This window comes from Trichosurus vulpecula, chromosome 8, assembly GCF_011100635.1.
Source record: "Trichosurus vulpecula isolate mTriVul1 chromosome 8, mTriVul1.pri, whole genome shotgun sequence".
NCBI lineage: Eukaryota > Metazoa > Chordata > Mammalia > Diprotodontia > Phalangeridae > Trichosurus > Trichosurus vulpecula.
The window spans coordinates 221817447-221837809 of NC_050580.1; the positions used below are offsets into that span (position 1 = coordinate 221817447).

Consider the following 20363-nt stretch of genomic DNA (forward strand, 5'->3'; position numbering starts at 1 on the left):
GACCCCTTAGAACCTAAAATCATTTCGTTCCCCAAGGCATTCTTTTTGTGTGCTATCTAATAGCTGCACCATTTTCTTTGGCATCCTCCTCTTTCTGCCTCAGGCAGAGCATGGAAACTATATACTTCCCCCTTGTGGTTGCTATTGCTGTCTGTGCTTCACATTACTTTTAATGGAGGCAATTATTAAAGAAATAAAAATAAGAGGATGAGAAAGAGTAGCAGTATTTGAAGGTATGTTCCAAAGGAATATAGGCAGATGCTCCATTAGGCAGAAAAGCACGAATTCCAGCAGAAAGAGCTGAGAGGAAAAAGATCGGTTTCTAGTCCTGGCCTTACCACTAATGAACTGTGTTCCCTTAACCTTAGTTAAAGCTCATATGTATCTAGGTTTCATTTTAATTTTAATTCATTTCATTTTAATTCATTTTCATTTTAAAAAAATAGATATAATAATACTTGCTTCACCTATCTTCGCAAGGTTTCTTAGAAGATTAAATGAAATACCAGAAGTGAAAACAGTTTAAAAAGTTAAATGTGCTATATAAACACTTGCTATGATAAACCCATACTTCTAACAAAAAAGTAATGTGAGCTATGGTATTACTGGCACATACAGCATTGTACATGTGATTTTATAACAGCTGCAGCTCTACATGAGAGGCTGAATACAAAACATTACAGTTTTAATGCTCCTTTTGGCACACAGTACTCTATTTTTAGCAAACCCAATTAAATAGCCATGTTTCAGGATTGGTTGTTATGGCTTTTAATTTCCAGTTGAGTCTCATTGGCTCTTCAATCCCTCTTTATTCACATTATTACTGTAAAATAGCCCTAGAGGAGACACCTGCATCCTCCTTCAATATCTGTTTTAATCACCCAGGTGTAATGAAGATAGGTCATCAGAATTAAAGACAGGAGGAAAGTCAAATCATGGAAGTTAGAATTAGAAAGACCCTTAGAAATCATCTAATTCACTCCCCTCATTTAAAGATAAAGAAATTAAGGCTGAGAGATGTTAAACAGTAGAACTAAGTCTCAAACCCAGGTCTTTTAACTCCAAATCCAATGTTCTTTCTGACACACCATACTGCTTTTAAGAGACACCAAAGGATATAATGCTATATGCAAGCTATCTCTACATCCTAATTATTTACAGCGTCTGCTGCTGTGGTATTGAGGTTCTTTGGATACATGGTCCATGATGAAATTAGTAGAACATTCTCCTTCGGTTTAAATTACAGTTAGAGGAAGGTTATTTATTAAGCTGATACAGTAAAAAGGGCACAGAACAAGGAAGAGGAAGAGCAAGTTATTTGTGTAACCTTGGCCAACTTGCTACCCCTGGATGAATTTATTCCCTCATCTCAGAAGAGGAGTGGGTTAAACTTTAATCTACGATCTAAAGAAGTGCTTCTTCTAAGTTGCTCCTTTTTCTTGGCTTTTCACTCTTGAGCTGGGTCCCTGGAGGCTAGCTACTATTGGTAGGTCTTGGGTCCCCTGTGGGCCTAGATTCCTCTCTCCAAACTTGCTTCCCGCTAACAATAAGGCACTAGAAGTTCAAAGAAAAGACATTTTCTAAGATGACATAGTAGAACAGTAGCTACAAAATAGCCTCCTCATAAATCTAAAGTTCATTCTCCCACAAATACACACAGCATCCATCAGAAGAGTGGGCACAAACAGAATACAAGGGTAATGAGGCACATATACAGGAAACACATATGACCAAGCCAATTCATGCTCCCAGTACTGTAGGACTGTAGGGCCCTGATGTTCTTCCTCTCCTCATGGAATCCTCATATCACTCCTAGGGAGGTCACTCAGCTAGGCTCCTAGGGTCCACTCCTGGCCATAGCTTGACTCTTGATTGCCAGGACTACCTCTTTATTGGGTCCATAGTAAGCTCCCTTTTCTGTTAAGTGTCTCCTGCCTCAAGTTGCTAAACTCTACTCCTTCCTTGCGTCCATGTCTGTCCAGAAAGTGTGTATGTCTTTGCTTCCTGGCAGATGCAATGTTTCTCACTGGGTAAGTCATTCCATATAAAACATTATAGTCAATGGGCTACCAACCACTTTATTTTCTGAAATTACCCTGTCTTTACACTAAGTTTACCACCTTGTTATTTGTGTTTACATCCTTGGCTGAGGGAAATCAGTTGGTCAGGACCAACTCCCTACTTTTTTATTAATAATGCCACAACTTTAAGGAGTTTTTAAAAACACTTGTGTGTAAGCTACTTTGTCTTCACCAAAACAAAAAAAAATAAAGTTTCTGCCCTCCAGAAGATTATATACTATTGGTGATATACCATGTTTACAGATGAGTAAATATAGAAAATACAGAAAGTAATCTGATGCGGAAAGAGCACCAACAACCCCACAATAATCAGGATCTTGTTGGGAAGAGGTGGCACCTGAGCGTTGAAGGAAGTCAGTAGTTCCCAGAGCACCTATGATATATGGTAATATTTAGAGCATACAAGTATTGTAAACATACAAAGTACTTTTGATTTATTTGCCAACAAAATCTGATCTCTTATTAACCTTATCACTGTCCTATGAGATGCTTCTTAGGTGCAAGGGATTCGAATTCTGCTTGATGTTTATTAATTCTGTGACCTAGGCAACTCACTTAACCTTCCTAGATCTGTTTCCTCATGTGTAAAATAAGGGAATTCGACTTGATGGTCTCTGAGGTCCTTTCCAGCTCTGTATCTACATTATGATGATGATGCTTGTAGGATTTCAATCATCACTCCCCTTTATATATAGCATGAACTAAGACACAGAGAAGGAATCATTTGCCCTTCTCTTGTATGGCAAAGTGGTTTGTCAAGCTTTTTGGCCGAAAGACTGAGCTGGAGTACATTCTCTGTACTGCATAAAGATCCTGCTCTCCTGATTAGAAAGTCCCACCATGGGAACACCATTTCATGAGGGGTCAGGACATACTTCTTTTATTCCCAGCTCTACTCGCTCCCTGAACTTTTAACTTTACCATCTCACCTGCAGCCTTCCCCCATCAGAATATAAGCTCCTTGAGTGTGTTTGCTCTCTGCGAGAGGAACTATCTAGTTTGCTTACGTTCCTATCCTTGGTGTTTAGCAAGGTGCCCGATACATAGGAAACGCTTAATAGATGCTTGCTTTATTTATCTAATCTGTCTATCCAACCATGTCGTCTATCATCTATCCATTTGCCTCCTATCTATGTATCTATCATTTATCCATCTATCATCTACCCATTATCTGTCTATCCATCTATCCATTTGTCATCTATCATCCACCCATTTATCACTTATCTACAATTGATCTCTCCATCTATTTATCCTTTATCCATTTGTCATCATTCATCTATCCATTTATCCATCTATATGTCCGTCCATCCGTCCTCAGGAAGGCCCGCACCTACACCGCCCCTTCACTCATCATTTCCCGAAGCCCTCAGCGCCCCGTAAGCCTATTCTCAGGCTTCGCTAGGGGGCGGGATTTTCGGCAATCTCCCTGTTTCCGCGTCCCCAGGGGACGGTCGCTTGGGGGCGCCTACGTCAGCCCCTGCCCAGCTCTCGCGAGGTTACGTCATCCCGGAAGTCGGTGGCCGCCGTGACCGAGGGGCGCTGCAGGTACCGCGATGTGTGGGGACTGTGTGGAGAAGGAATACCCGAACCGGGTGAGCCGCTGGGCGTGGGGTCTTCCGCCTCCCCCTTGGCCTGTAGCCGCTCTAGCTCCGATTCTGTAGATGGGAAGGAAGGGCTGCCTGAGGTGTGAGCGTAAGAACAGACTCGCTCCGGCCGCCGGAAGCAAGGCTGCCCGGCCCTGGGCGGGCTGACGTCGCTGCCTTTGGGCCCCTGCCCTTTACCCTGGCGGTGCCCGGCAGGCGCGGTGCCGCCCCTGGAGCCGAGCGAGGGGGCGCCCGGCGCGGGCAGAGCGGGTCCTCCGTGATGCGATAAAGCTCGCGTGGTTTTCTCTTGTCCTTGGAAATCCCCGTTGCCATTCAGCAAGTTGTGTAGCGATCCCTCGTAAGCAGGCTGTCCTGACACCTCATGCAGGTCTTTTTTCTAAATCATACATTTTGTTCAAGAATTGAAGCAGATTTTCCCACAGAAGTTTTTCTTTTTTCAGTCAACGAAAATCCACCTCCCCTGCCAACTGTTTTTGAGAAAGAAAGACAAAACCCTCCTTAGAAACGCGTGTAGGCAAGCAAACGAAATCCTTTCATTGGCCATCTCCAAAAACAGAGGTCTCAATCTGCCTCCTGAGTCCTCTATCTGTCTGTCAGGAGGTGGGTAGTGTGTTTGATCACAAGACCTCTAAATTCCAGATTGAGACATAAGTGCTTGGCACATAGTAGGCACCATATAAATGCTTATTCTTTTCTCCTTATAGAAAATAACCATAGTAATATTTGCCTTGTCTGCCCCACGGGGTTGTTGTGAGGAAAGTGCTTTGTAAACCTTAAAGCATTGTAGAAGTGTAAGTTATTAAAGATGAGGAATGGTGAAAAATAAAATTTTAAAGCGTTGTGTTGGGAATGAAAAATGTTTTAATCCTTTTGCTGTAAATGCCTTATGTAGCAATTTTGTGTGATTTTTTTATGCCCATATTTTTTATGTTTAAAGAGATTTCATTAAGAGTGTTCCCTATTTTGTGGAATGTTATGTTTGTACTAATATAGCACTTTCTTAAATGTAGAGGGATAACCAAAGATATTTAAGATCCCATGTGGCCTTAGAGCAAAGAACATCAAATAAGGATTCAAAAGACCTGGGTTTTAATCTCATCTCTGCCATTAGTAAATGTGAATTTAGCCAAATCTGCCTGAGTAAGTCTCCATCTCCTGATATGTAAAATAGGATATCTACTCTGCCTACCAGCTGTTTCGTTATGAGAATCAGATGACATAATGTATAGAAAAGTCCTTTATAAACTACAAATGATATGCTTATACAACATAAGTAGAAATTTCTCTGGGCTTCAGTTTTTTTCAACTATAAAATGAGGATCTGGACTCAATATATGATGCTATGAACCTCTTGAGGAACAGACATATCATGCCCTTGAAGCAGCTTAGTATCAGCATAAGGCGATATATGATTATGTCCCCAAAAAGGGTGATAGTCAATATATGCTATAGGAGTTCAGAAAAGGAGATCAAACGGACCTTTGCTCTTGTAGTCTTTTAGATATTTGGAGGAAGAAAGAGCATTCTAGGGCCAGGAGCACCATGAGGCAATATGGTACAGTGGAAGGAGTGCTAGATTTGGAGCCATAGGGAATGGATTCATATCTTGACTCTGTCACTGCTTATGTGACCTTAGTCAAATTATTTAACCTCTATAGGCTTTAGTTTCCTGGTGTAATGTATTAAAGTCTTTCTAGCTTTAAGTAAATAATTTTATGACCTTATGAACACAAGCAGAAATCAAGGAGATGGGTGAAGAACCCACCTTTCCAGATACTTCCTATTACTCTGTCTCATGCACTCTTGTGTCCCAGCCAACTGTGTGCTGTTCCTTATACATGATACTCCATTTTCCACTTCTGTAGCTTTACACAGGCTGCTTGGGATCACTAATTGCTTTCAAGATTCAGCTTGTGTGCCTTGTAGAGTTTTTGCTGATTCCCTTCTCCTCCCAGCTACTCTGTATAACCAGTCTCTAGCCAAGTGCTTTCATTGTAGTAGGCATTTTATAAATTGCTTTGAAGAACTCCACTGAAGGGGAACTCACTTCTGCCTTAGGCAGCCCATTTCACTTTTGTATAGTTCCAATTGTTTCAAAATTTTTCCTTATGCTGAACCAAAGTATGCTTCTTTGCAACTTTAATTAGTCAACCTGGAGAGGACTAGCACCTCTGCCATAAGGGCTTTCTGAGCTTTTTTCAGGACTATGCATCTTTGGTGGCCACCTGGCACTTAACTCTCACCTGTGGCTCCAAGAAACTATAGCACCCACATCCTGGTAAACCATCTTGGCAGACAGGCTAAATTAGTTTTATGGGTAACTAACGGGCCACAAACCCATCGGTGAGTTAACACATGTTTACCCGAAGCATGTGAAGACTTCCCCCAGCAGAATGGGCAGATCAGAACAATTTGTTCCAAAGGCCGTAAAGGCAGCTGAAGCAGGTGCTGTGGAGTGCTTAGAACTTAGACATCAAAGACACTAAAGTCATCTACTGCATTCAGGGTCCAGTTGTCCTGACTTTTGTCCTGCCACTGGACTTTGATGACTCTGGAAGAAAGAGCAAAGCTGATGACTTTGTGCAAGTCTTCCTCACTTAAATCCAGTTCACCCACAAGTCAAGATATCACCCAGTAATGTCATTGGTCCTCTTCAAAAATGAATAGCAGGTAAAATTGATCTGATTTCCTTACTTTCCAATTCCACTCAGCAGCCAGGGAGCAGGAGCACCATCTGAGATTACCTAAAAATAAAGATTCAAAGGTAGGGAATGACAAAGTGAGGAAGGTAAGGTATTCTAGAGTAGTTGCGAATAAAACATTACAGTGGCAAGCCTTGGAGTTGAGGCTGGGCATGGAGATACATAAGCAGACTGGGAGATTGTGATGTCAGAGCAGCCAAGATCAAGAGAAGGGCATAGAGTGTGAGAGATAGAAAGATTGGAGGCTGTGGTAAGGAATTTCAAAGTACTACATCTTGACAGCTGAGAAAAAGCCATTGAATTTGACAAGTAGGTTATGCAAGACTTTCAGAAGCATAGTTCCAAATGACTAATGAAGGGGTTAAAGAAGGTATGCATGTTGAGGAATTAGAGGCAGCAGGTGTAAATTGCTCATATATTATAGATGGTTAGTATTGAAGGAAGGAAAGACAGTAGCTTGATGATGGGAATAGGGAGTTGTATCAAGGGAAGGTGTTACTAGCATAAAAGAGACCTAGTTGTACATATAAAGGTCAAGGAGAAGGAATCAGTAGGGAGGGAGAGATTGAAAATGTTAGCTAGGGAGGGGATAATGGGTTAGCCTAATGGGGAGTTCCAAATGTGGTATGCGTAGGTAGTTCCCAGTTCAAACTTCCAATATGTACAATATTTAGATGTTTCTCTTTTGGATATGTACAGATGTCTGGAGGTTTGTGGTGGGTGCATTTCACAGACAAGCAACAAATTGGCCTGAATTCAGTGCAGATGGTGATGTATTTACAGTGAGTTCTTGAACAGAATCATGAACCAAACATGAGAATGGACATTATTAGTTTGCCAAACCCATTTTTTTTTTACCGAACTCAAAAACTAACCTTTCTTCCCCCAGAAATTATCTAGTGAACTAGTCTGAAACAGTACTGAATCTAATTTTACTGTTTTCTAAAACTGTTGTATTAGGACATAATTTGTGACTACAAAATCTTCCAAAGTAATCCAGAATTTTATCCAGTATGTTATTCATGTCTATTTAAACTGTTCAACAGTACAAGAACATTCACTAAAATCTTGTTAATTTTAACTAGAGGAGAAATCAGTCTTAGTGAAAAGTGAATCTACACATAAAAAATATTTTAAATAGTTTTATTACTTTTATATTTTCCACATGCAGTAAGTTATATTAGGCTAACTATTTCTTCATTCAAACTATAGTCTAATAAAACTCGTTAAAATACCTATAAATGACTCTCAGTACTTAAATAGTCAAATGTTTTGCTTAAAATTTATTATCAAAGGATCATTTAACAGCTATTTCTGTTGTTACATCTTCTAAGCAATCCTGAGAGATTATGATGTATAGGTGGGATACAGAGTTTGTAAAGTGACATTTTATTCAAATACTTTTTGGCAATCAATAAACAAGAAGCACAATAGGATCTTATATTGGGTTCTTTTTAAAAATCTGTTTTCGTAAACACTTTAAACTGTTGCACCATTCTTGTTTACAGTGTTGCACTTTGCACTGTCTATACAGAAACATTTGCTCAACCAAGTATATTCAGTACAGTTCCTTTCAGAATTACCACAAATTCCTGAAATTACGTTACTGTAATACATTGTGAATTGTATCAGTTCTTATCACAACATTTTTTCTGGGTCAGGAGTAAGAGACAGACATTACTCACAGCAAATGCATATACCTAGTTTTTCAAATGCCGAGTCATAACTATATTTCCCAAGGATACTTATTAACATGTTGAAATTTATTTTTAAACCTTATCCACTTGTTTCTGGTAACATTTTGAAACTATCATTGTAGTAGGCTACATATTATGAGATTGATGTATTCTTTTCCTCTCAGTATGAAGAAGCTCTGTAATATTGCATACGTAAATCCACGTTCTCAGAAGTCTGATGATTGCAACTAATCACCATATGGTGGACTCATTGACAAAGGTTCCTTGTAGCTTATCTTCACTGCTTTCAGTGATATGGGGCTAAAAAGCCAAGTCTGGAATCTGTAAATTCAGCCATCCCAAGAGCTCGTTTTTCATAACGCGAAAGTTATAATGTATGTCTCTTCTTCCATCGTGCCAGTTCTTGAAGTTTGCATTTCATAAAGAGATCACATTTTGTGATAAGATCAAAGATACTTATATGGTGGCACTGTGAGGAAATAGCATTGATCTAGGAATAAGAAGACCTTGGTTGGAGGCATGGCTTGCTCACTCAGTAACCATATGACCATGTTATTTAACTTTCTCATCCATAAAATCAGGATTAATTCTTAACCTCCTTTCCAGGGTTGTTGTGAGGCTCAGAAGAATATGTGTGCAAATGCAAACTGTAAAGCACTGTACAAATATACTTCTTTTAAAAGAACTATGATTTTATTGGTTCCACTTATGTGGAGTACAACCTTTCTGTTCCTTAAAAAAAATTTTTCATGAGTTCCTGTCACCAAAAAAAAAAAAAAGTCACCTGGTGATCACTCTGATGATAAGCCTCTTCGAACTGAGCTACAGCTTGGTCTTATAGGACTTACTAGAACTGGGGTTTCAGTGGCATATTCTTACAGAACACAGGGTTACCTCCCTGATCTGAGGAGTCATGAGAGTTGAATCTTAGTTCTTACAGATGTAAGATAGTATTCTTGAGGGGCAACTAGCTGGCACAGTGGATAGAGTGCCAGCCTGGAGTCAAGACTCATCCTCCTAAGTTCAAATCTGTCCTGAGATCACATGCTAGCTATGTGACCCTGGGCAAGTCTCTGCCTCAGTTTCTTCATCCGTAAAATGGGCTGAAAAAGGAAATGGCAAACCACTCCAGTATTTTTGCCAAAAAAAAAAAACAAACCAAAATGGGGTCACAAAGAGTTGGACACGACTGAACAACAAAAATTTTTGTCAGTATCCACCTGTGTATAATTTTTTGGTCATTTTTATAGACTCAGAAGTGGAAGAGACCTTAGATGTGATCTAGTTTACCAATCCTAATTTTACAGTTGTGGAAACAAAACCAGAAGAAGTATGACTTCTGACACCACGCAGCTATTGGCAAAGCTCGAACTAGAACCCAATTCTAGTTAGGAGTCCAGTGTTCATTCCACTACACCACACGCTTTCCCAGACCCAGAGAAAAAACTGGTCACCATCCCATTACCATTCCTTCTTTCATAGATCCATCAATAGGCATTTTCTACCTTATTTTTCCTTCTCTTTTATTATGGTATAAAATTTGAATCAAATGTAAAGTACATGAGTTATTATCAACTGAAAATGTGTCTTTTGCTCCAGAGCAGTAATTCAACATGCCTTTGATTGAATGTGAATTTTTTTTTTTATAAAATACAAATTTTATAAAACATAATTCACAGAGCTGTTGTCATGATTACATTTTCTTGAGATTGTTAGCTAGGAAGTGATAGAATATAGCCTTTTAATTTTTAAAAAGCCTCTGGGGAAAACTTCTCTTGAACCAAATGCCAAAATTATTTTTATGAAGCATTACCACAAATAGTGTTATAGAGAGCAAACAGACTCCTATTTTTTGTATTTGTGTCCTATCTCATGGATTATAGACCTCTTGCTTTCTCTTTGCTATAAATCAATCACCTACAATTGGGAATTTTTTTTGGCCCAGGAATCATATTTGACTGAGTTGTGACTAAGAGAAGAGCTATTTTAAAGTTCAACTGAGTACCTTAAAAGTACAATTAGAAGGCATGGCAGAGTGGATAATACCCTGGATTTGAGAGTCAGGGAGACCAGGCTTTGGATATGATATCAGACCTAGACATAGCTGTGTGACCCCTAGACAAATCACTTCACCTCTGTCAGCCTCAGTTTCCTCATCTTTAAAGTCACCCAAAAAGCATTTATTAATCATCTAGGTATCAGAAATTGTACTAGACAATTGGAATCCAAAAAACACCAAACTGTATACAGCTCCTTATTCTCCAGTAACTTGCATTTGAGAAATGAGGCCTTTATCAGAGATATTTGTTGCAAACATTTTCCATCAGTTTTCTTTCCTTATAATTTTGGTTGCACTGGTTTTGTTTGTGCAAAAAAAAAAATTTAATTTTATATAATCGAAATTATCTGTCATACATTTTGTAATGCTCTCTTTATTTTCTTTGGTCCTAAATTCTTCCCTTATCCATAGATCTGATAAATAAACTATTCCATGCTCTCTTAATTTGTTTATGGTATCACCCTTTATGTATAAATCATGTACCCATTTTGACCTTATCTTGTTATATGATGTGAGATGTTGGTCTATACCTAGTTTCTGCCATACTATTTTCTAGTTTTCCGAGCAGTTGTCAAATAATGAGTTTTTGTTCCAAAAGCTTAGTTTAGCATATACTGGATTACTGTGGTCATTTACTATAATGTAATGTGTATCTAATCTATTCCACTGATCTACCACTTTATTTCTTAACCCGTACCAGACTTTTGATAATAATAAAGTTTATAGTTTAAGATCTAGTACAGCTAGACCACCTTGCTTCATATTTTTTTTTATTGATTTCCTTGAAATCCTTGACCTTTTGTTCTTCCAGATGGATTTTGTTATTATTTTTTCTAGCTCTGTAAAATAACTTTTTGTGGTTTGATTGGCATGGCACTAAATAAATAGATTAATTTAGGTATAATTGTCATTTCTATTACATTGGCTTGGCCTACCCATGAGCAATTAATATTTCTCCAGTTGTTTAGATTTAACTTTATTTCTGTGAGAAGTGTTTTGTAGTTGTCTTCATATAATTCTTGGGTTTGTCTTGGCAGGTAGACTCCCAAGAATTTTATATTTTCTAGAGTTATTTTATTATTTTTATTTAATATTTTATTTTCCCACAGTTACATGTAAAAATAATTTTTAACATTCATTTTTAAAACTGAGTTCCAAATTCTCTCCCTTCCTCCCTGTCCACCCCTCCACCCCATTTAGAAGGCAAGCATTTCTATATAGGTTATACATGTATAGTCATGCAAAACACATTTCCCTGTTAGTCATGTTGTGAAAGAAAACAGACCAAAAAAAAAAACTCAAGAAAAATAAAGTAAAAAAGTATGCTTCAGTCTGTATTCAGACAACATCAGTTCCTTCTCTGGGGATGAATAGCATTTTTCATCATAAGTCCTTCTGAGTTGTCTTAGATCATTGTATTGCTGAAAATAGCTAAGTTATTCAGAGTTAATCATCTTACAATATTGCTGTTAATTTGTACACAGGACATTTTATTTTGCTTCAGCTCATGTAAGTCTTTCGAGGTTTTTCTGAGAGCATCCTGCTCATCATTTCTTATAGCACAATAGTATTCCCTCACAATCACCTAGCATGATTTGTTTAGCCATTCCCCAGTTGATGGGCATCCCCTCAATTTCCAGTTCTTTGCCACCAGAATAGCTGCTATTAATATTTTTGTATGTATGGATCCTTTTCCTTTTTGTTTTTTATCTCTTTTGAGGTACAGACTTAGTAGTGGTACTACTAGGTCAAAGAATATTCATGGTTTTATAGCCCTTTGGGCATAGTTCCTAATTGTTCTAAAAAATGGTTTTTGCCATTCTAACGGAAAGCTAATTCTCTGAACTCCAGTTTGATATAGAGGGTCTTGGCCCTTTATGGAATGTTATTTAGTACAGTCTTCAAGTGAGCAAATTTGGGGCCATGATTTTGTCTAAAAACCTTTTCTCCAAGTTCATTGAAAAATTTTTCAATAGTAATTTTGAAGTGAATGCTTTATTCTTAAATATTATTATATTTAAATGCTGTAATACTGCAGATTAAAAAGAATTTATTTTTGTTTTAATTTTTGGTACTTTAGGGTAACACCTGCCTGGAAAATGGATCTTTTTTGCTGAACTACATAGGCTGTGCAATGTGTAATAAACGGGATTTTATGCTGATTGCAAATAAATCCATGAAAGAGGAAGATGGAGAAGAAATAGTTACCTATGATCGTAAGAAGGCTTTATTTTTTTAATTAGTGACCATTTGTTATTAGATTTTAGTTTAATTAAGCACATCTATTATGTAAATAGAACTTTAGGTTTAAGTTTTTGTGTTGCTGTGAACTGCTTTGTTAAGCTAGAGGAAAGTACACCAAAAGCCTCATTTTTGTAAAATTGTTAGAAAAAGGCAATAGAAAGTAGGAGAGTGGAAAGAACACAGGACAGAAGATCTTCATTTGAGTTCTGATTGTGACCATATGCAAGTCAATTAACCTCCATGAATCTCATTTCCTCACCTATAAAATAGGATTGTTCACCTTCAGGATTGTTGTAAAGAAAGCCTTTTGAAAACTGTAAAGAACTATCTAAATGTGAACTGTTATTATTCAATAGAATATAAGCTCATCGAGAGTAAAGATTATTTCATTTTTTTGTTTTAATGTAGCACAGTGCCTGGAATATAGTAGATACTTTAATAAATGTTGATTGATTGATTGATTCTACATGAGGGAATTTCCCAGATAATTGAAGCCTTCACAAACATGAAGCAGATGAAACATTTGCCTGCGGGGTCAAAGTTGAGGGGACAGAAAACATATAAAATATTCATTTACTGTCCCATGTACACCTTGCCCTTAGAATAGTGAGGCATGATTTTTTATTCTAGCCTCAGTTTCAGATTTGCTGGTTATGGTGCTATACCGTAGGGTTGATTGCCCCAGGTTGCTGTACTTTTTGAATTCTTATTATATATCCTTTTTAAATTTTTCTGTTACCTTCGTCACTTTTCCTGAACTGTCAGTGGATCTGCTTCTAGTAGGATCTCGTCATTCTCTTCTGGTCTGTTCTTTCTAATATTCTGTACATGAGGAGGCCAAATTTTAAAGAAAACCAAATAATTTAGCTTATTACAATTATGTGTAAGGTGAAAAGAAATTGTCCCAAAATGAGAGTCATAGGGTCTCTCATCTGAGTCAAGTATATGAATTTATTGCATGAATTTTATGACAACTCTTTTATCTATTGAGATCCTTTTGGAGAGGCTTATTTCCAGGTTCTTGATTGTCTTAGATTTTCAAAGTAACCAGATAATTGGAATAAAGGATTTGGGGATGGGAGAGGGATGGGTAACAACTCTTTAAAATAGATCCAGGCAATTGGTAAGGTAGTATAATTTTTAAAAGCTCTCTTTTTCCTTTGTGTATCCTTTTAAACTTTTTTTAACCATTAAATTCACTTTAAATGTCTGAAATAAATCATATTTACCCAACCCTAATTCTGACTAGTCATTTTTAGTTCATTGGTAAATTTTTTTATTTATTTTGTTTATTTTAAACTTAAATACAAAATGAGAAAGGAAAAAAAACATTGCCATGTACACAGCAGAACATAAGAGAGGATTCAATGTAAAACGATTTCCATTTTGAGAAAGCCTATATATAATAAATAATACACATTGTTTTCAAAGCTGCCCAGCTTTTCTTTGCTTTCTTGTAGGTTTTCTTTTGTTATCTGCTATGTACTTTTTATTTTTTCTCCCCCCTCTTCCCTTCCCCCTGCCCTAAAGTAGGCTGCAATTAAGGGCTAATATGTAGAGAGAGATAGATAGATAGATAGATAGATAGATAGATAGATAGATAGATAGATAGATGTGTGTATATGTATGTACACACATATATACATACATATACATAGATATCTATAAACATATATACATTCATATACTTATATGTAAGACCATACTACACTTATTTCCACTTGTTATCCATTTATCTGAAGGTGGATAACATCTTCCTTCATAAGTCCAAAGCTTTCCATGTTTTTCTAAATCAACCAACTCATCATTTCCTACACCATGGTAGTAATCTAACCCAGTCACATCCTATCTGAGAGATTGTCTATGAAAGTTTTTTTGCAATTTTCTTCATTCCTTCTATTCTTGGCTATATAGGTACAAGGAAAGGTTAGTTTAAAGTAATCAGAATTATCTATTTTATAATTCAACAGTGCTCTTACCTTATAGTATAGTTTAACACCATCTCATTTTTGAAAATAAGTATCTTTTGTACATTTGTGCAAGTGCCGTGAGTTTGGAAGTCACATTTAAATACGTGTTCACTGATTGCCTTATGACTTTGAGTGGGAATTATATATACTTTCAGGCCACAATTTTAGATCTCTAATTGTAAAATGGTACATATCTGTTTGTTTTTTTGATAAAGGTAGATATAACAAATTTCCTTATGTGTTCCATAAAATAAATAGAGCTAAGATTCTTTTAAATCAACTGCCATGTAAAGAGAAAAATGTTTACTATGAAATGTGTCATGTTTCCCATTTGTCTTGCAGATGTGTGTAAGAATTGTCATCACGTAGTAGCCAGGCATGAGTATACATTCAGTGTCATGGATGAATATCAGGTAAAATCTTAAGTCTTTGGGAAAATTTTTTTTAATATTCTATAAAAACCTAGGTACAATACTTATAAGATACTAACAGATAGAATCATAGATTTATGGAATCTGAGGGGACCTCAGAAAGCACATAGGCCCACCTATTCTTGAGCAGGAATTTTCTCTATTATCCCTAAATGTTATTGTGTAGCCTTCACTTGAAGACCTAGAATATTAAAGAATTCATTACCTCTTGAGGCTGCCCATTATACTTTTGGACAGCTCTGATCCTCAGTTTAAAATAGCTCTTTGCAGCTCCTACCTATTGTTCTTGTTCCAGTCCCTTTCCAACATGGCAGCCCTTCAGCTGATAAAAACTGCTGTGATGTCCACTTTGATTCTACTCTTCTCCATACTTTCTTCTGTCTAATCCTCTTAAAACTTCATTTTAAGTCTTATCAATATCCTGGTCATCCTTCTCTAGGTGCTCTTCAGTTTAACGATGACTTTCCTAAAATACGGTGTCCAGAACTAAACATATTACCCTAAACAGATTAGAGTAGGACTATGATCTCCCTCATTCTAGACATGGTATTTATGTTAATGCAGATAAGGATAAAATAACTTTTTTAGTTGCAATGTTTAGTTGCTACCAAAGGTTTTTAGCCCCCTAAGCCCCCAGGATCCTTTTTTTATGAACTATTATTTAGCCATTCCTCTCTCCCTTGATAGTTGTGTCATTGATTTGTTTTTTATTTGTGTTGGATTTAACATTTATCCATATTAAACTTCATCTTATATTTTGTCCATTGTTCTAACCTGTCAAGATCTTCTGGTTTCCCAGTCTTTTCATCCACCATGGTAGCTCTTCTTACCAGCATCATGTCCACAAATTTTATATGCATGCCACCTAAGCCTTCATCTAAGGCATTCATATAAACCACAGGTTCTTAAACTGGGGTCTTTGAATTTGGATGAAAAAAGTATATCTTTATTTTCACTGATCTTGAACTGAGATATATAATTTCTTTCAGTTATTTAAAAATATTATTCTGAGGAGTCTATAGTCTTCACCAGACTGCCAACCCTGAGATAAACTTTAAAAAGAAGACATCTCTTCTTCCTACCTGCGTCTTTATGTCTAAATTTAGAGGAGAACTCTGTATGTGAATGAATATGTGCAAAGCCATTCCCACTGGAAAAGCAGGTCAAAGCATATGCTCTAGTGCTCATGGGCCAGGACTGCTATCTTTAAATAATATTACATTATGAAGGATATTACATTATGCCTGTTCATGTGACTGTTAATGTACCTTTTTTAACTTGTCTGGCTATCATAGATAGTTATTGTGGTTGTAGTATATGCATGTCAGACCTGAAGTTGTGATAAAGAAGCTACTAAAGAAGGTATATAGTGCTGAGCGGCCCTACAGTCTTCTAGTAAAAGCAAGATAGAAATTTTCATAACCTGACATTTACAGCTAAATAAGCAAAAAACAGTGTCTTATTTTTGGAACAAGCGTTAGACTTAAGTTAGGTCCAAAGAAGCATATTTGCCTTGCTTTTAGCAAATCATGTATGTGAAAACCTACAAAATAGTGCTCACACTTAGAGCCTTAGTATCATCTTTACAGAATTACAGAATTTTGGAGTTAGGAGGGACTTCAGTTCCCATCTGATCCACCCATAGTCAAAAAAGAACTCCTACTACCACATACCTTTGCTGAAAGACCTCCAAGATTGGGGAACCTGCTACCTTCAGAGTAGCCCATTCTGATTTTGAACAGCTATAATGTAACAAGTTTTTCCTGACACCAAGTCTAAATTGGCCCCTTTGCAGCTTTCACTTTTTCTTTTTTTTTTTTCATCTTATCATTTTTATTTAATATTTTAGTTTTCAACATTGATTTCCACAAGATTTTGAGTTACAAATTTTCTCCCCATTTCTACCCTCCCCCCCATTCCAAGATGGCATATATTCTGATTGCCTCGTTCCCCAGTCAGCCCTCCCTTCTGTCACCCCACTCCGCCCTCCCATCCCCTTTCCCCTTACTTTCTTGTAGGGCAGGATAGATTTCTATGCCCCATTCCCTGTATAGCTTTCACTTTTTCTGCTATGTCTTCCCTGTGGTGCCAGATAGAACAGAGCTAATCTCTCTTCCTCGTGACTGCTCCTCAAATATTTGAAGACAGTTATCTTATAGTCACTGGAAAGAATGCTGTCTTTGGAGTCAGAGGACTTAGGTTCAAATCCTATCTCTGCTACTACTACTACTATATCTATAAGCTATGACTTTAGGAAAATCTCTTAACCTTTCTGGGCCTCAATTTTCTCATCTGTACAATGAGCACCTATCAAATCTGTAAAAATGACCTCCAAGGTCTCTTCCAGCCCCAAAATTAAGGTCACATATCCCCCATTTTGTGTACTGACCTATAGAAATTTGATTTTGGCAGTTTTTCAATATCATATAAAGCCAGCTTATTGATAGAAGGGCTTGTATTTGTCTGATTATTAGACCCAAACCAAGTCCTAGAATTCTTGCTCTGAATTACTATTCCATTCCATCATAATAGTTCCATTCTCCAAATTTCTTTTGCAATATCAGTATCACATAATTTGTTCTTAGTTATTTCACGTACATTTGAAAAACACTTTATCTATAAGCTTCTTAAGGGCAGGAAGAACATTTTTTCATTTCATGTTACCTGCAGCACCATTAATGCCTAATAAACATTTACTGGCGGATTGATTAGCTGGTTATTTTCACAAGCTCAGTCAAGCCCCAAAGGAGCAGCTCCCCTTTTGACTTCTGTATTTCTTTCAAATACCCACCCAGCCACCCATGCTTTCACACTTCCAACATCTGATCAAATGCCAGGTCCCACTGATTCTGCCTCTACAATATATCTCTATCTAGGTGATTAAAAAGGGCCAAGAACATAGTTTCTGTGTAATTTAATCACTTTATTAATAAAGTTAGCACATTTATTAATAAAAGGATAGTCATTTGGCTGGCCACTGAGCTCAGGGCTTCTATGTTCTTTTGGAAGAAGAGTGGCAGTTGACTGGGATTAATGAGAGAAAGAATATTACAGTGAGGAGCCGAGAGTGACATCATGTCACCCTTGGACTGAGAGATTGTCTTGGGCAGTCTATTAGAAGAATTTATGCCCCACCAAAGCCTGAGGAGAACAGAATGGCTACTCCATCCAGGTGGGGTCTTGAACAAGAAAGCTAGTCCAGTCTCATTATCAGCAATGTTCTTCAAGAGATTGAACTTTTTAAAGTCAGGACTTTAGAAAAAGGGTGGAACTCTGGATCTCTCCAAATTGGTTATTAATTTGGTTAATTAATTAATATTAGTTATTAATAATCTCACATCAGTACCTTTTTTTCTGTTCTCTCTGAAATCACCCTATTTAAGGACCCCTTACCTGCAGTATTGTAATAACTTTTTAACCAGTTGCCCACTTTCAGACTCATCTTTCTATGGTCTGTTTATAGCACTACTAGATTCATCCTTTTAATATACAAAACTAGTAGTGTCCATCCTGTGCTCAAAACCCTGCAAGGGACCCTTCCTAAAGAAAGTTCATACTCCTTAGCTCCGAATTTAAGGCTCTTTACAATCTGACTCCAAACTACCTATCCAGCTTTTCTTCTTCTACCTGCTCCTACATGCTTTAGCTAGACTAGATTACTCAATGTTTTTGCATATGTCTAGTGCTTTCTGCCCTTGTTTATTCTGTTCTTTAGAATACATAGAATGCCTTTCACTCCGCCTTTTGAGATCCAGCCCATCCTTGTTCATCTCAAATATCACATCCTCTATAAAATGTTCTTTGTTCTCTGCCCTCACTCAGAAATTATTTTCCTTCCTCTGACCTCATTTTAGTCAACAAGCATACACCTCCTGGCTTTCTGGGCTTCCTTCAAGTCTCATCTAAAATTCCACCTTCTACATAAAGCCTTTCCTTGCCCTAAGATCACTCCCAATTTATCCTAAATATGGCTTATTTATGTACATAGTTGTTTGCATGTTATTAGAGTGTGAGCCCCTTGCAGGCAGAGGCTGTTTTTACTTTTCATTCTATCCCCAACACTTAGCACAGTGCTTGGCACATAGTAAGTACTTAATAAATTCTTGGCTTGACTTTACTTTATATCTCTTTTTATGCATCATGTTCTACATATTCTATTTTTTATTCTAATTTATGTGTATGTTTTATTTCTCTTACCATACTGCAAATTTCATGAAACCAACAACTCTGTTATTCATCTTTAAAGCTCCCCTAGTAACCTTGCTCTCTGTATGTAGTAAATGATAAATGTTTACAGGCTGAATTGATAAACCAAAAGGTCCTGAGCTCAAATCTGGATTCTCACTCTCCATTCAATCCCCCACCCCACCTTGATCATTTATATGTAATTCGTTGAGCCCAACATAAAGTGCTCTGCTTTGAGGTAATGAGTGGAACTTTAGACTGTTTCCTTTGTCTGAAAGGCCCTGGAGATGTAAGGTGTGGCATAAAATAATCCAGTGCTGATGTTTTTGGAAGAAACTGATATAGAAAACATGTTTATGCCAGTTTGCAGGTAAAAGCTCTTACAAAATAGAATCAAGCTATCAAGTGAGCCTCTGGATGTCCCAAAAGTAAATATTTATTTTGTCTTGTCCTAGGAATACACCATGCTATGTCTGTTGTGTGGCAAAGCAGAAGATTCTATCAGTGTCCTCCCTGATGACCCCCGACAGATGGCTCCCTTGTTCTGAACATCCTGCCGCAGTTTTACTGTGGTTACATCACTGTGCTGGCTTAGAATGCTTGAAAACCTGATCGCTTCCCATTTTGTTTTCAGTTCAAATGGTTGCTTGCTTTTCAAAGTTCAGAATTGGCTGTGCTGAAAAAAAATATTCCAAGGAGGAGCTTTCCATAGAGCTGAGTCCTAGCAGAGCCTCCTGTTAACATCATTGGAGTCAGAGTGGTACTAGCAGCTGCATGTCTCTGGGAGAAATAAAATGACTAAAATGGCCCCAACAAGCATATCTTTAGAAGAGGAATGAAATGTCTCTCCTTGTGTAATGGAATAAACACTAGCCTACAAACCAGAAGATGTGTTGTAGGCTTATCTATGGGAACTAGAGTCACTTCTCTAGGCCCCAGTTTTCTCATCTGTAAAATAGAAGTGATAACTCTTGTTCTATCTACCTTATATGATTATGCAAACTGTTGTGAAAATATGTGTGTGATAACAGTTTGAAAACTAAAAGCATTCTACAGATCACAGGTTTGGAATCAAAGGTCTGTATCCAGTTCTGCTACTTTACTCGCTGTATCTCTAGATCCCAGTTTCCTCATCCGTAAAATGAGGTCCTTTCTAAATCTTTTATCATATGTTCTCTTACACTTTTTAAAACTTATATATATATCAAAGACTTGGTAATACCAAACCATACCTTTTAAGATTTAGAGGTGAGGAAAAAAGGCAATAAACTGTTAGTACCAGGAAGATTTTGTATTGTTCAATGAATAGTCTGTCTCCTTTTCAGCAATCCTCTATAAGTATGAAGTAAATCTCTGGTGAGTTTGGGAGGAGGTTTCAAATCCCAGTGAC

The 20363-nt window shown here is 37.3% G+C and overlaps 1 protein-coding gene across 2 annotated transcripts; it reads left to right on the forward strand.

The window, feature by feature from the left end:
• Window positions 1–3571: 3571 nt before the first annotated feature.
• CHURC1 (churchill domain containing 1) lies at window positions 3572–20258 on the forward strand. Of its 2 annotated transcripts, XM_036734343.1 has the most exons (4): window positions 3572–3673; window positions 12224–12359; window positions 14700–14770; window positions 19429–20258. In XM_036734343.1, exons 1-4 carry the CDS (start codon window positions 3635–3637, stop codon window positions 19519–19521), a joined length of 339 nt encoding a protein of 112 aa, XP_036590238.1. In that variant the 5' UTR covers window positions 3572–3634; the 3' UTR covers window positions 19522–20258. The 2 variants fall into 2 exon arrangements, with proteins under 2 accessions (XP_036590238.1, XP_036590239.1); XM_036734344.1 differs by lacking the exon at window positions 14700–14770 and having other exon boundaries at window positions 3587–3673; window positions 19429–19490.
• The last annotated feature ends 105 nt before the right edge of the window (window positions 20259–20363 follow it).

What these genes read in the sequence shown, in the direction of transcription:
- CHURC1 (XM_036734343.1), top strand. Translation starts at nt 3,635, where the DNA reads ATGTGTGGGGACTGTGTGGAGAAGGAATACCCGAACCGG. An exon ending in AGAAGGAATACCCGAACCGG is followed by an intron (nt 3,674 to 12,223) that starts GTGAGCCGCTGG and finishes TTGGTACTTTAG; the next exon opens with GGTAACACCTGCCTGGAAAA. An exon ending in AGAAATAGTTACCTATGATC is followed by an intron (nt 12,360 to 14,699) that starts GTAAGAAGGCTT and finishes TTTGTCTTGCAG; the next exon opens with ATGTGTGTAAGAATTGTCAT.